Raw genomic sequence first — 16876 nt, 5'->3', positions numbered from 1 at the left:
TACTAATACAGCAGCACCAGAGGAAAGGTCCTCAACTAAGCGGCAACAAGACATGTTCAAGAACAGACAGACATCAAGCTAATGTCCTCCTGCATTCATTCACCACCAACTACTTACTCACAGTCTCTGTTTTGGGCACAGTGACAGACAGCCAAGATGGACCTATATGCAAGACATTTAAAATGTAATGACAGCAGTTCCATCTTTCGATAGAACAAAACCAACATAGTTTTTAAACGTAAAGCAGAGCAGAGCTAACAACTATAAGAAGTAACATCTGTAAGGAAGGAGTAACAATCCTTGAATGACAGAAACAGTTCTGATACCATAAAAGGGAAGCAAAACCGGAACCATGGTGGGCACACAGCATTGAGCTGACAGGATAGCCACACCTGGCTTTAGCATCCCTTCAGGTATGGGCTGTGGTGGGTGAGGGAACAAAGAGAGAAAGCTGCCTGCTCCGAGCCTCCATAGAAGCCCTAATTTTCCATCCATTTAAACTGAATTAAATTAACATGACTACCCAACTCTTGCACATTTCTGGTTCTCAAAAGAAAATTTACCCAGGCAGATAGGAAGAAAAGCAATGCAAGAGAACGGTGTCTCTTAATGGTTCTTATCAACAGTTAAAGCCAAGGGAAATTATAGAATAACGTAAGGCAGAACTTGATATGACTCAAGGAACGTAGTTGTGATCCAACTGATACAAACAAAAAATGCTCCGGTGTCTTTTAGGGGGTCTCTTTCTGATTTACAGTCTGTTGCACATAGGAATTACCAAGAATTAGTTTAACCGGTCCATGACACGCAGAAATATTATGACACTAGAACCATCGCTGCCGCTCAGCTCCAAGTTGCATGACCCAGGGAATGTGGTAATGACTCTGACTGGTGACTGTAAAAAGTAAGAGGCTTGGACCAATAGTTACAGCTTCTTTCAGCAAGAAGAGTCTATGGAAAATGACAAAGTTTGCTATTATTTTTGTTCAAAAGCCACTTTTTATTTGCTTTTCAGGAGATTGGTATGTCTATATATAGTTGGAAAATATGTGTATTATTATTTTAATAATAAACAACTTGTCAACCTCTAAAGTTATAAGGAGCCACTTAGTCCAAACACACAAAGTTAACTGGAATTACATAAAATCACAAAGTCACCCATGTGAGATCTCAAATAACTATTTTTTTCTGGCTATTCTGTGTATTAATAATATTCATTGCAGGTAGTAAATTTCTTCCCTCAGAAAAATCTGTTCATGAAATGTCATTCTATTCACCTACTGCTCCTTCACGTACACACGAGTCCTGTGGGGCATTATGTCTGTGCCTTTTGGACCAAAGGAATGTAGGAAAATCAGTTCCTTTGTTTTTGCTTCGAATGGAAATGCATTGGTCCATAGATCTGGGAGATCTCCTTAAAGTCTGAAGAACGTCACTACTAGCAAATGAACCTTAAATGTCTTGAAATGCTCGCAATCCGTGCCGAGGCCACTCCTCCCAATGAGTGCCCAAGATCCTCTGGTTCTGGGGCACCCTGGTGCCCATAAGCCCTAAGACATTCTATGACGAATGGTGCGAAGTCCAGTTATATAAAAGGGACTCAATTCATACCAAATAGCTACCTTAGATTCCACTGTCCAAAAGGGAAGTATTTCAACCAAATGGACTTACTCTGCATTTAACCTCAAGAGTACAGGAAACACGAACACATTCACGAAGCTATTAAGGTAACATTTAGCTTTTCAGCCCAGCAATCAATGTTTACCACATAAGAGTTTGTTTTAGCAAGACTTCAGGAAAACTGACCTTACTATTATCCCTTACAGTATTTGAAGCCTTTATTCAAAATGCTTTCACACATACAAATGCCCGACGATAACTCTTTGCCGGATTCAGTCTCTAGTTCTCATTTCACTGACAGAAAAATAGGTTTTGACCAATTCCAAAGATAAATCCTCTGCATCTTTCCCATTTGCTGCCCTCCCTCAGAGCCCCTGTTAAAGTAGTCCTAGGAAATTACACTGTTTGACTTTCTTCTGCCTCCTTTGTGATACTTGGTTTTTTTGGTACACATTTCTTTTAAGTAAAATGTAACCCCATTTGAATATTAATATCCTGCCGCTCTTCCTTAGATCTTTAGTCTTAAAATAATACGACTACCCAAGATGGATTTAGTCCAAACACACAAAGTTAACTGGAATTACGTAAAATCACAAAGTCACCCATGTGAGATCTCAAATAACTATTTTTTTCTGGCTATTCTGTGTATTAATAATATTCATTGCAGGTAGTAAATTTCTTCCCTCAGAAAAATCTGTTCATGAAATGTCATTCTATTCACCTACTGCTCCTTCACGTACACACGAATCCTGTGGGGCATTATGTCTGTGCCCATGCTCTCCGGAAAGCAAGCTCTTCTCTCTTACATAACCACGGCTGATCAACCGTAAAGACTATTGTTTGTCTGCTCATTCTTTCTTTTCTTTTCTTTTTTTGACAGACAGTTATCGGACCTTGAAGTGTGAGAGAAGAATCTGAAAGAAATGCTTTCAGATATGGACACAAAGAGCCTCCTCTTCCTCTGTACCCCTGCACCCACACATACACCACGGTGAATTACTACCGGCTAAAATAGTAAACATTTGGCTTACAGTATTGATCTTTTCATGTCACAAAAACAAATCCCAGAAGATGTGATCAGTCAATAACAAGCTCTTTCTGTAGGTATAACTATTAATAAAGCGGAACAAGATGCATCCACAAATCTAGATGACTCTTCATGGATTGACTCTATTGTTCTCTTGATAAATGAGTTTTTAGTCCTTAAGGGAGGGAGGGCTTCGTTGGTCATTAATGCCTTTGACTGCATTCCTTGGGGTAATTACCTTCACTAGGATTTTGCCTTTCAAACTTTGAGGGCTTGGGAGTTGCTTGGTCTCTCCTGTGTCTACAGATGACAGGTCCAGTTTGTCTCCAAATATTCCTTTCAGGTACTGAGCAATCTTCCTCTGCTGCTGGACACTGCAGTGATTCTCAATGGACAGTATGACTGGGAACCTAAGAGGACAGCAACAGATTCTAAAGGCATCACATACAGGCAACTCACAGGGCTGTTTGAATATCATTCTGTATTCATTATGTCCTTACAATCCTGGTGACAGTATTTGGGAGAGCTATGATGATTAAAATGAGAAAGATGAAAGATGCATTTTTTTTTAAGATCTTATTTATTTATTTGGGGGAGAGAGAGAGAGAGAACAAGTAGGGGAGCAGCAGGCAGAGGGAAACACAGGCTGCCCATTGAGCAAGGAGACCAGTGCAGGGCTCAACCCCAGGACTCATGACCTGAGCAGAAGGCAGACACCTAACTGACTGAGCCACGCAGGTGTCCCATGAAAGATGCATTTTTTTTTAAATATTTTACTTATTTATTTATTTGACAGATCACAAGCAGGCAGATAGACAGGCAGAGAGAAAGAGAGAGAGAAAAGGAAGCAGGCTCCCTGCTAAGCAGAGAGCCCGATGTGGGGCTTGATCCCAGGACCCTGGGATCATGACCTAAGCCAAAGGCAGAGGCTTTAACCCACTGAGCACCCAGGCACCCCAGAAAGCATTTTTTAAGAAACTCTGCTGACCAAAATTGTTTTGCTAGGCATAGTGGCTGAACAAAATATCAACTATGTGGGACGACCTCATTTAATATTTTGCATTTAAAAAACTATTTCATTCATTATGTCTCTTTAAAAAAAAAAAAAAGAGGCAATTTTAAGAGAGATAAGCCTAAAGAAAGAAAACTCATATATTGTAATTTTGTCTTATTTATTCAAAAATCTAAAGGAGGCAAAAATATATAATGGGGAAAGACAATCTCTTCAATTAATGGCGTTGGGTAAACTGGACAGCTAATGCAAAAGAATGTAACTTGACCTCTTTCTTACACCATCCTCAAAAATAAACTCAAAATGGATTAAAGACTAAAGTGTGAGACATTACACCACAAAAATCCTAGAAGAGAGAGCAGGCAGTAATTTTTCTGACATCACTTGTACCAACATTTTTCTAGATATGTCTCCCGAGGCAAGGGAAATAAAACCAAAAATAAACTATTGGGACTACATGAAATATAAAGCTTTTCCACAGAGAAGGAAATCATCAACAAAACAAAAGGCATTCTACTAAAGGGGAGAAGGGATTTGCAAGTGAAATATCCAAAAAGGGGTTAATATGTAAAAAATATAAAGAACCCATACAACTCAACACCAAGAGTCCTCCAAAAAATCCAACTAAAAAATGGACAAAGGACCTGAATAGACATTTTTCCAAAAGATATACAGTAGGTCAACAGACACATAGAAAGATGCTCAACATCACTATCAGGGAAACACAAATCAAAACCACAGGAGACATCACCTTACACCTGCCAGAATGGGTAAAACCAAACACCCAAGACAAAACAAGCATTGGTGAGGATGTGAAGAAAAAGAAACCCTCCTGTGCTATTGGTGGGAATGCAAACTGGTGCAGCTACTACGGAAAACAGTACAAAGGTTCCTCAAAAAGTTAAAAATAGAAATACCATATGATCCAATAATTCCACTACTGGGTCTTTACCCCCCAAAAAACCCAAAAACATTAATTCAAAATGACACAAACCCTTATGTTTATTGGAGCATTATTTACAATAGCTAAGATACAGAAGCAAGTTAAGTATCCATTGCATTGTTAGCAAATGGGTAAGGAAGATGTGGTGTGTACACGCGCGCGCGCACACACACACACACACACATACACACACAGATTATGCAGCCATAAAAAAGGAGTAGGTTGTGCCATTTGTAACAACACAGATGGATCTAGAGGGTATTATGCTAAATGAAATAAGACTGAGAAGGACAAATGTCATATGATTTCACTCATATGTGGAATCTAAGAAGAAAACAAATGAATAAACAAACAAAAAGCAGGATCAGCACTATAATACAGAGAATAAACTAATGGTTGCCAAAGGGGAAGGGGAGGAGGGGCTGGGCAAACTGGGCAAAGGGCAGCGGGAGGTATGGGTTTCCAGTTATGGAATGAATAAGTCATGGGAATAAAAGGTACAGCAAAGGGCACACAGTCCATGGTATTGTAATAACATTGTATGGTAAAGATAGCTATATTGTGGGGAGCACAGTATATGCGTCAACTTGTCAAATCACTATGTTGTACACCTAAAACTAATGTAACATTGTGCATCAACTACACTCAAATTAAAAAAAATAAACTTCAGGATAAAAACTTAGATTCCATTTTTTTAAATGTCTAAAGACATCTAATAGACCACTAAGTACAGATATTTAAAAATATATTATCAGCCCCCGGCTTGAAAATCACTATGGAGGATAAAATAGCATAATGGAATTTCACGATTTATAGCATCCTATGCCAAACAATTGAAAATCATTTGTATAGAATTATATACTAGTATTTACTTTCAGAAGAAGCAAGCATTCACTCTCCCCCAGTCCTCAGGTTCCTATGCAGAGAACATGAAACCCAAGTAGACTGATTGCCAAAGACAGCCTCCGGAGTTGGTGGCCAAGGCAGAAAGGGAACCCGGACTGATCTCTGCTCTTACTCTTCTTCTGACGTTGTTTTTCCTTCAGAGTAAGAAATTATTTCAAATTTAGTTTGTTGGTTTTTTCTACTTCTTTTCTGTCATGTATCTTCTGAAGTAATAGCCCATATATATTTTCCAGAGTATATAGCTAATATTTAAATTGGCTAATATATCCATGTAGAGAAAAAAATTTTACTTCTGGGCTTGTATGGCAATACATGCTTCACAGGAGGGCCTATAACCTCCTGAAATTACATCCTTTCCTCATTAGTAAAACCTGATGCCAAAGATAATAGAAGAGATGAACCTTTGTAACCAGAGTGGGCTACCTTATTCTGATCTATTTGTTCTTGTGTCCACATGGACTTTATCCCAGAGTGTTAGAAAGAAAAACAACAAACTAGCAAGAGATTATCTATGCAATCACATCAAGGTGTTCTAATAACAAATTTTTAAATTACCAATCTGTTTATAAAAAAGTCTATTAGTGTCTAATGATACTCAACGTAAAGCAGCACTTCTCAATGGGGGACAAGGGAGACCGTGACTCACTGTTCCCAAAATAGCTATCTGTCAACATCTGAAGACATTTTTGGTGCTCACAATATTGGCGGGAGGGGGAGAATGTGACTGACATTTAGTGTGGAGAAGTCAGGACACTGTAACCATTTTACAGTGCACAAGACAGTTTCCCACAACAAAGAATTATCTGGTTCAAAATGTCAGTGGTGCCAAGGCTGAGATACCTGGGTATAAAGAAGGCCTAAGAAAGAAAAGAAAGACTGAACTTTTAAAATGTGCTAAACAAGCATTATCAACTTTTCAAGTGCTTTTCTCCTAAATAGCCCCAAACTTGAAGTAAGCCCCGTCAAACACCCAACTTCACATTTTAGAAAACAATGGCAAAACCACTCCATCAACTTTGCTGAAACTAGCAAAAATGAGGGTAGAAAAGACCTGTCAGTTGATACCATAAACCAAAGCTGCCAGGCAGCATGCATCTCTCATTGCAACAGCATTTTAGCCTCATGGTTAATAAATAAGAAGACCAAATATTAAAAGTTTTAAAGGCTACTAACTTTTAAAAAATTAATATTACAAAATTGTAATTTTGTTTAATTCCAAAAAAAATCATTTATTAACTGTCTGGTATATTGCAGGCACCTGCTAGGCAAGAAAGAATGAATAAGACATAGCCCCATATTTCCAATGAGCTCATGGTCTTAAAGACTCAAAAGAAGTCAGGAAGCTAACAGTTACAATTGAGTGCTATATAGATATAACAGAAATGTGCTCAGGGTGCTAAGAACAGAGAAAGGAGCATTTAAATCAGCTGGTATCTCAGTAAGTCTGACAGAGGGACAGTATCTGAACACATGTTCAGGATACTGAACATCCTTCAAATATCCCTCTTGAAGGATGGATAAGGATTAGGCAGGTGGAAGAATGGAAGAATGTACGGGGCAGAGAACAGCACATCGAGGTAGGGAGTTGGGAAAGAACTGGGGTCACTCGGGAATCCAAGAGAAGATAAAGGCAGAATCCCTGCAGAGCAATGATGGAAGACCCTGGAAGAAAGAGAAGAGGCCACGTCCTGAAGGACCTGGAAGACATGACTGCATAGCACAGGGAGCTTCTGAAGGACTTTAAGACATACGGCAGCATACTTGTGTTTTCGGAAAGGAAAATATCGCACTGGAGTGGAGAATGACCCAAAGGGAAATGAAAATGGAGAGAAGGCAATGGAGTCAAAAGATAATTTAGGAAGTAGAATTGAAAAGAATTGGCTGAATCTAAAATGACTCAGTTTTTGGCTAAAGACACTGGTAGACAGTGTTACCTCTTACTAAAGGGAAATAGAGCCAGAGGACGTTTGGCAGAACGAAGTGCTGAGTTCGGGTTGGGACGTAAGCTCCGTGATGGTAGAAGTCTTCTCTTTTGTTCAGTGCTGTGACTCTCTGAGCTTACTGCAGTGTCCCTGGCTTAGAGTAGGCACCATAAAATACCTGAGTAAGTAATGACATGTGCTGATTTTGAGGTACCTATGGGATACGTAGGTGAATTTTTACTAAGAACTTTTCTAGGGGCGCCTGGGTGGCTCAGTTGGTTAAGCATCTGCCTTCAGCTCAGGTCATGATTCCAGGGTCCTGGGATCCAGTCCCATGTCTGGCTCCCTGCTCAGTGGGGAGCCTGCTTCTCCCTCTCCTCCCCATTGTGCTCTCTCTATCTCTGTCTCTCTCTCTCAAATACATAAATAAAATCTTAAAAAAAATGTTTTTTAAAAAGGAATTTTTCTACATAGTTCTGAAACTGAGGGGAAAGTTCTGGACATATAATTAAACAGCCCAAAAGTAGAACAATGGCACTAACTTAAGAAATAGTGACTACTGGAGTGTCTGGGTGGCTCCGTCGGTTAAGTACCTACCTTCAGCTCAGGTCATGATCCCAGGGTCCTGGGATCAAGTGCTACATCAGGCTCCCTGCTCAGCAGAGAGCCTGCTTCTCCCTCTCCCTCTGCACTCCCCCTGCTTGTGAGCTTGCTCTCGCTCTCTCTCTCTGTCAAATAAATAAATAAAATCTTAAGAGAAAGGAAGGAAAGAAGAAAAGAAGGAAGGAAGGAAGGAAAGGAAAGGAAGAGAGAAAGAAAGAATGACAGAGGGATGAGGAAATGGAATAGAAGACCTTAACCAAAAAAAAAAAAAAAGAGTGAGAAACAATGATGGGCTAGAGGGTAATGTTATAATAGAAGCCCCCCAAAAAGCAAGTATTAAGGAGAAAAGAGTCACTATTATCCAATGCCAAGAAAGAGTCAAGTGACAAGTCACAGTATATACAGGACACCCAGCAAGGCTAAAAACCTAGGTTTTATTTTACTATATTGTAATATAATATCAATAACCTATTTATCACGTATAGTAACCTATGTTTCCAAACTTTATGAACACTGTAGAAATGCTGAAGTCAGTCTTCACAAGAACAGGCTCCAAGGAGGCAACGTCTTGAGACAGAATAGGGTAAGAAATGGAGCATGAGAAAGTACACACAATGGAGCCCATATTTCTTGCTCACAATTCTTTGTTGGGAAGGAAGGAGGGAATGAGGGTCATAGAAAGGGAGACGAAGACTCCAAAAAAGGGTGTGGTTTTGTAGTTGTGGTACATCAGCCAATGCTCTGTGTGCTAGCTTAGCTCCCAAGTGTTGTACTTACTCATTCTTCACAAAGGCGTGCTTGTTGATGGTCTCCACAACGTCTCTGAAGAGAATTTTTGAAGTCAGAGTATAACCGTGGTGGACCACTGGCTCTCCATCTGGGCCATCCCAACAGTCAACTGCCAAGAACAGAACTTCACATCAACAATGCAAAGTTTTCTGGTGTTTGTTAATATTTCTGGAACTATCAAATAAATATTATTCTATATTATATCAGATAAATATTATCAGATTAAATATTATTATACCTGTTATGAGCATGACAAAGATATCAGACAGAGAGATGGGTGTTCTGACATATTTATCAGAATAAGGAATTAAAGATAATAACAATTTGTTTCTGAGTGCTTACAGTTAACAAAGATGTCATATTTACAAGCGCCCTAGCATTTACCAAGAACGCTCGTTAGAAATCAATCTAAAGCCAATCAAGTACACCCAAGACTAGTGATACTTCTTAACGGGTTGTTTCTCTAATTTCACTTCTTCATTTTCAGCTTACTCAAGTGTTTTGGTAAATTGCAGTGACCCTCTCAAATCAATAACAGAATTCTTCATTACTGTTCACTTAAACTCATTATGTTTCTTTTAGATTTTCATTTTATTAATTCTACAGGAGCTATAAAATAACACTGACTTCTTCAGTTCAAATCCTCAGGTCCTGCCGAGATTTAAGTGAATACAGGCAAATGATTTAATCATTTTAAAGTCTTGCTTTCCCCCATTGAAGGGAAAGAATGGTCGTATTTGCATCATAAGTTTGAGTGATGCCTATGTAAAGCTGCTCATAATACTACAGGATACATACCAATTGTGATTGTTACTGATAACACTGATACTGCTCTATGCATAGACAGCCTCAATGGCTCCCAGCTCAAGAAACACGACCACCACCATCCACCCTGACTAGGAATTTGCCTTTTCTGTTTTACACTCGACCACCAGACTGGTTTCTCAAAATGATGCTTTCACCGTGTTGTTCATTTGCTCCGAAGTCTACTCAGCACATAACACAGCATTTACTCAGTACATGTATGCTGAATTTATTAATATCCTACAGCAGCTCCTGCCGGCTTAACGCCAAGGTCTCCATCTCTTGTGCTAGAGACTGGCTAGCAGCTCCCTCAGCCTGTAACCACTTCCGCCCTGGCGCACAGCCGGAATACACTGCCCAGCCTTCCCTTGCAGTAGGATGTGGCCACTGAAATGTGGGCTGAAATTATGTGTACTGCTTCCACATCTGGTCTGTGAAAACTTGCCCTACACAGTCATCCATGCTCTCTTCTTTTGTGACCACTACAGAAGACATGTGCTGGAGATGGCATGACCCTAGACCCCTAAGTCAGTGCTTGAAAGACTCACCTATTAGGGACACCTATTTTGGACTTTACATAAACAAAGAAATTTCAGTTGTTTTAAGGCACAGAGATTTTAGGTTTAACTCTTAAAGGAACTACTGTTGCCTTAATACCTTAGCTCTGGTCAGTCTTAGTGTTTTACAGTATTTGGGAAAACAACTGTTACAGTTTTATTGCTCTGAGAAACTGACAAAGTAGAAACTATACAGTTTTTGTAGTAAAGGCGTCACATGCAAACAAACGAAATGAATGAAAAAGTCAAATGGTTTGCCTCATTCTCCAAGAGCCACAACTCAAGCTGAACTGTGAAAGTGGTTTAACACTGTATCCTAGGTGATCTTTTTTTCCTCCTCCTGTTTATTCTTTTTTTGTTTTATTTATAGTCTGATTTAAAACAATCAGATTCAAGTTGGTTAATTTTAGTTATGTAACAACCTGACATGATGGAGGAAAACAACCTTTAAAGGGATTGTGTCTATGGTTTGATTCACTTAGAAATTTTATTTTCTTATAACTTAAGTGCAATAAAATGTGTTTTTTCATGTTTAAAAAAAAAAAAAAAACACGTCTGACAAGTCAAACTTATTTTCTCTGACAAGTCAAACTTATTTTCTCCTACACCTGACAATCACAGACAGGTTCTTCCATTACACAAGTTTCCTCACAGACAACCCTACCTCCAGGACTCTGCTTTTTTCATTTAAGGTCAACCAAAATGCCCTCTTTCACGTTCCTTATCTAAATCCCAATCAAGGCTAAGCTGGGGTCCCCCATACAACCTTTCCAGTTCTGGTGACATTGCCTTCCATATAGCATAGGCAGGCAACTCTGCTTACCAGAGCTGAGAAAACTCAAAACTCTAGATCTTACTGCCATGAGTTTTCCCAATTTTTAAAATATTGAGAATGCAACCATTTTTAAAATCACAACACGAGCCAAATATTCTGCACGCTGGATTTGGGGAGGTGAACCATGAGAGACTATGGACTCTGAAAAACAATCTGAGGGTTTTGAAGGGGTGGGGGGTGGGAGGTTGGGGTACCAGGTGGTGGGTATTATAGAGGGCACGGATTGCATGGAGCACTGGGTGTGCAAAAATAATGAATACTGTTATGCTGAAAATAAAAAATAAATTTAAAAAAAAACCAAAACTTTGAGTTTCAATTAGGGCCATTCAGTTCATGACCACACCTTTTCCTTATTTTAGTAGTAGCTTCCTCATACATGTGCTTTGTATATTACATCAGGGCACGATCTGTCCATTTTTCCCCTAAAACTTTAAAGCTGTTCACCATAACTATTAATAGGATTTGATGGGTAATTTTATGTGTCAACCATTCTAGGCTACAATGCCCAGTTATTTAATCAAATGCCAGTCTAGATGTTGCTGTAAAGATTTTTTTTTTTAGATGTGATTAACATTTAAATCAATAGGCTCTGGGTAAAGTGGATTACTCTCCATAAAGTGTGGGCCTCATCAATCAGTGGAAGGCTTTAAGACGAAAGACTCCCATTTCCCAAAGACGCAATTCTCCTCAAGCCTGTAACATCAACTCCTACCTAAGGTTCCAACCTGCTGGTCTGATATACGTATTTCTGACTGGCACATCTCCATGATCGGATAAGCCAATTTCTTAAAATTGACCAATCTTTCTTTTGCACTCTCATATATATGAGAGAAATCCTATTAGTTCCATACCCTAATAGAGTTACCTAAATTATAATTAAACATTGACTGTTAAGGGAGGAGTCAAGATGGCGGAGAAGTAGCAGGCTGAGACTGCTTCAGCTAGCCGGAGATCAGCTAGATAGCTTATCTAAAGCTTGCAAACACCTGAAAATCCATCGGCAGATCGAAGAGAAGAAGAACAGCAATTCTGGAAACAGAAAAACAACCACTTTCTGAAAGGTGTTTTCCTTTTTTTTTTTTTAATTCTTTTCTTTTCTTTTTTTTTTTTTTTTCTTTCTTCCTTTTTGAACCTCTTTTTATCCCCTTTCTCCCCCCTCACGATTTTGGATCTCTTCTAATTTGGTGAAAGCATTTTTTCCTGGGGTTGTTGCCACCCTTTTAGTATTTTACTTGCCCCTTCATATACTCTTATCTGGACAAAATGACAAGACGGAAAAATTCAACACAAAAAAAAGAACAAGAGGCAGTACCGAAGGCTAGGGACCTAATCAATACAGACATTGGTAATATGTCAGATCTAGAGTTCAGAATGACAATTCTCAAGGTTCTAGCCGGGCTCGAAAAAGGCATGGAAGATATTAGAGAAACCCTCTCGAGAGATATAAAAGCCCTTTCTGGAGAAATAAAAGAACTAAAATCTAACCAAGTTGAAATCAAAAAAGCTATTAATGAAGTGCAATCAAAAATGGAGGCTCTCACTGCTAGGATAAATGAGGCAGAAGAAAGAATTAGTGATATAGAAGACCAAATGACAGAGAATAAAGAAGCTGAGCAAAAGAGGGACAAACAGCTACTGGACCACGAGGGGAGAATTCGAGAGATAAGTGACACCATAAGACGAAACAACATTAGAATAATTGGGATTCCAGAAGAAGAAGAAAGAGAGAGGGGAGCAGAAGGTATACTGGAGAGAATTATTGGGGAGAATTTCCCCAATATGGCAAAGGGAACGAGCATCAAAATTCAGGAGGTTCAGAGAACGCCCCTCAAAATCAATAGGAATAGGCCCACACCCCGTCACCTAATAGTAAAATTTACAAGTCTCAGTGACAAAGAGAAAATCCTGAAAGCAGCCCGGGAAAAGAAGTCTGTAACATACAATGGTAAAAATATTAGATTGGCAGCTGACTTATCCACAGAGACCTGGCAGGCCAGAAAGAGCTGGCATGATATTTTCAGAGCACTAAACGAGAAAAACATGCAGCCAAGAATACTATATCCAGCTAGGCTATCATTGAAAATAGAAGGAGAGATTAAAAGCTTTCAGGACAAACAAAAACTGAAAGAATTTGCAAATACCAAACCAGCTCTACAGGAAATATTGAAAGGGGTCCTCTAAGCAAAGAGAGAGCCTACAAGTGGTAGATCAGAAAGGAACAGAGACCATATACAGTAACAGTCAACTTACAGGCAATACAATGGCACTAAATTCATATCTCTCAATAGTTACCCTGAATGTTAATGGGCTAAATGCCCCTGTCAAAAGACACAGGGTATCAGAATGGATAAAAAAACAAAACCCATCTATATGTTGCCTCCAAGAAACTCATTTTAAGCCCGAAGACACCTCCAGATTTAAAGTGAGGGGGTGGAAAAGAATTTACCATGCTAATGGACATCAGAAGAAAGCAGGAGTGGCAATCCTTATATCAGATCAATTAGATTTTAAGCCAAAGACTATAATAAGAGATGAGGATGGACACTATATCATACTCAAAGGGTCTGTCCAACAAGAAGATTTAACAATTTTAAATATCTATGCCCCCAACGTGGGAGCAGCCAACTATATAAACCAATTAATAACAAAATCAAAGAAACACATCAACAATAATACAATAATAGTAGGGGACTTTAACACTCCCCTCACTGAAATGGACAGATCATCCAAGCAAAAGATCAGCAAGGAAATAAAGGCCTTAAACGACACACTGGACCAGATGGACATCACAGATATATTCAGAATATTTCATCCCAAAGCAACAGAATACACATTCTTCTCTAGTGCACATGGAACATTCTCCAGAATCGATCACATCCTCGGTCCTAAATCAGGACTCAACCAGTATCAAAAGATTGGGATCATTCCCTGCATATTTTCAGACCACAATGCTCTAAAGCTAGAACTCAACCACAAAAGGAAGTTTGGAAAGAACCCAAATACATGGAGACTAAACAGCATCCTTCTAAAGAATGAATGGGTCAACCGGGAAATTAAAGAAGAATTGAAAAAAATCATGGAAACAAATGATAATGAAAATACAACGGTTCAAAATCTGTGGGACACAACAAAGGCAGTCCTGAGAGGAAAATATATAGCGGTACAAGCCTTTCTCAAGAAACAAGAAAGGTCTCAGGTACACAACCTAACCCTACACCTAAAGGAGCTGGAGAAAGAACAAGAAAGAAACCCTAAGCCCAGCAGGAGAAGAGAAATCATAAAGATCAGAGCAGAAATCAATGAAATAGAAACCAAAAAAACAATAGAACAAATCAACGAAACTAGGAGCTGGTTCTTTGAAAGAATTAATAAAATTGATAAACCCCTGGCCCGACTTATCAAAAAGAAAAGAGAAAGGACCCAAATAAATAAAATCATGAATGAAAGAGGAGAGATCACAACTAACACCAAAGAAATACAAACTATTATAAGAACATACTATGAGGAACTCTACGCCAACAAATTTGACAATCTGGAAGAAATGGATGCATTCCTAGAAACATATAAACTACCACAACTGAACCAGGAAGAAATAGAAAGCCTGAACAGACCCATAACCAGTAAGGAGATTGAAACAGTCATTAAAAATCTCCAAACAAACAAAAGCCCAGGGCCAGACGGCTTCCCGGGGGAATTCTACCAAACATTTAAAGGAGAACTAATTCCTATTCTCCTGAAACTGTTCCAAAAAATAGAAATGGAAGGAAAACTTCCAAACTCATTTTATGAGGCCAGCATCACCTTGATCCCAAAACCAGACAAGGATCCCACCAAAAAAGAGAGCTATAGACCGATATCCTTGATGAACACAGATGCGAAAATACTCAACAAAATACTAGCCAATAGGATTCAACAGTACATTAAAAAGATTATTCACCACGACCAAGTGGGATTTATTCCAGGGCTGCAAGGTTGGTTCAACATCCGCAAATCAGTCAATGTGATACAACACATCAATAAAAGAAAGAACAAGAACCATATGATACTCTCAATAGATGCTGAAAAAGCATTTGACAAAGTACAGCATCCCTTCCTGATCAAAACTCTTCAAAGTGTAGGGATAGAGGGCACATACCTCAATATCATCAAAGCCATCTATGAAAAACCCACCGCAAATATCATTCTCAATGGAGAAAAACTGAAAGCTTTTCCGCTAAGGTCAGGAACACGGCAGGGATGTCCATTATCACCACTGCTATTCAACATAGTACTAGAGGTCCTAGCCTCAGCAATCAGACAACAAAAGGAAATTAAAGGCATCCAAATCGGCAAAGAAGAAGTCAAATTATCACTCTTCGCAGATGATATGATACTATATGTGGAAAACCCAAAAGACTCCACTCCAAAACTGCTAGAACTTATACAGGAATTCAGTAAAGTGTCAGGATATAAAATCAATGCACAGAAATCAGTTGCATTTCTCTACACCAACAGCAAGACAGAAGAAAGAGAAATTAAGGAGTCAATCCCATTTACAATTGCACCCAAAACCATAAGATACCTAGGAATAAACCTAACCAAAGAGACACAGAATCTATACTCAGAAAACTATAAAGTACTCATGAAAGAAATTGAGGAAGACACAACGAAATGGAAAAATGTTCCATGCTCCTGGATTGGAAGAATAAATATTGTGAAAATGTCTATGCTACCTAAAGCAATCTACACATTTAATGCAATTCCTATCAAAGTACCATCCATCTTTTTCAAAGAAATGGAACAAATAATGCTAAAATTTATATGGAACCAGAAAAGACCTCGAATAGCCAAAGGGATATTGAAAAAGAAAGCCAACGTTGGTGGCATCACAATTCCGGACTTCAAGCTCTATTACAAAGCTGTCGTCATCAAGACAGCATGGTACTGGCACAAAAACAGACACATAGATCAATGGAACAGAATAGAGAGCCCAGAAATAGACCCTCAACTCTATGGTCAACTAATCTTCGACAAAGCAGGAAAGAATGTCCAATGGCAAAAAGACAGCCTCTTCAATAAATGGTGCTGGGAAAATTGGACAGCCACATGCAGAAAAATGAAATTGGACCATTTCCTTACACCACACACAAAAATAGACTCAAAATGGATGAAGGACCTCAATGTGCGAAAGGAATCCATCAAAATCCTTGAGGAGAACACAGGCAGCAACCTCTTTGACCTCAACCGCAGCAACATCTTCCTAGGAACAACGCAAAAGGCAAGGGAAGCAAGGGCAAAAATGAACTATTGGGATTTCATCAAGATCAAAAGCTTTTGCACAGCAAAGGAAACGGTTAACAAAATTAAAAGACAACTGACAGAATGGGAGAAGATATTTGCAAATGACATATCAGATAAAGGACTAGTGTCCAGAATCTATAAAGAACTTAGCAAACTCAACACCCAAAGAACAAATAATCCAATCAAGAAATGGGCAGAGGACATGAACAGACATTTCTGCAAAGAAGACATCCAGATGGCCAACAGACACATGAAAAAGTGCTCCATATCACTCGGCATCAGGGAAATACAAATCAAAACCACAATGAGATATCACCTCACACCAGTCAGAATGGCTAAAATCAACAAGTCAGGAAATGACAGATGTTGGCGAGGATGCGGAGAAAGGGGAACCCTCCTACACTGTTGGTGGGAATGCAAGCTGGTGCAGCCACTCTGGAAAACAGCATGGAGGTTCCTCAAAATGTTGAAAATAGAACTGCCCTATGACCCAGCAATTGCACTATTGGGTATTTACCCTAAGGATACAAACGTAGTGATCCAAAGGGGCACGTGCACCCGAATGTTTATAGCAGCAA

The 16876-nt window shown here is 39.1% G+C and overlaps 1 protein-coding gene across 10 annotated transcripts in view; it reads right to left on the bottom strand.

Annotated features, from left to right (window-relative positions):
* PLCH1 (phospholipase C eta 1) overlaps positions 1-16876 on the bottom strand; it is a 223850-nt gene that overhangs the window by 38632 nt on the left and 168342 nt on the right. For all 10 annotated transcript variants that reach the window (XM_032344188.1, XM_032344197.1, XM_032344180.1 and 7 more), the window contains 2 exons: positions 8811-8931; positions 2886-3057 (listed from right to left, as the gene is read on the bottom strand). In XM_032344188.1, the coding sequence (XP_032200079.1) occupies positions 2886-3057; positions 8811-8931 (293 nt within the window). The remainder of the gene's footprint in view (positions 1-2885; positions 3058-8810; positions 8932-16876) is intronic.

The sequence above is a fragment of the Mustela erminea genome, chromosome 1 (genome assembly GCF_009829155.1).
Source record: "Mustela erminea isolate mMusErm1 chromosome 1, mMusErm1.Pri, whole genome shotgun sequence".
NCBI lineage: Eukaryota > Metazoa > Chordata > Mammalia > Carnivora > Mustelidae > Mustela > Mustela erminea.
This window is presented reverse-complemented; position numbering and strand designations above follow the sequence as displayed.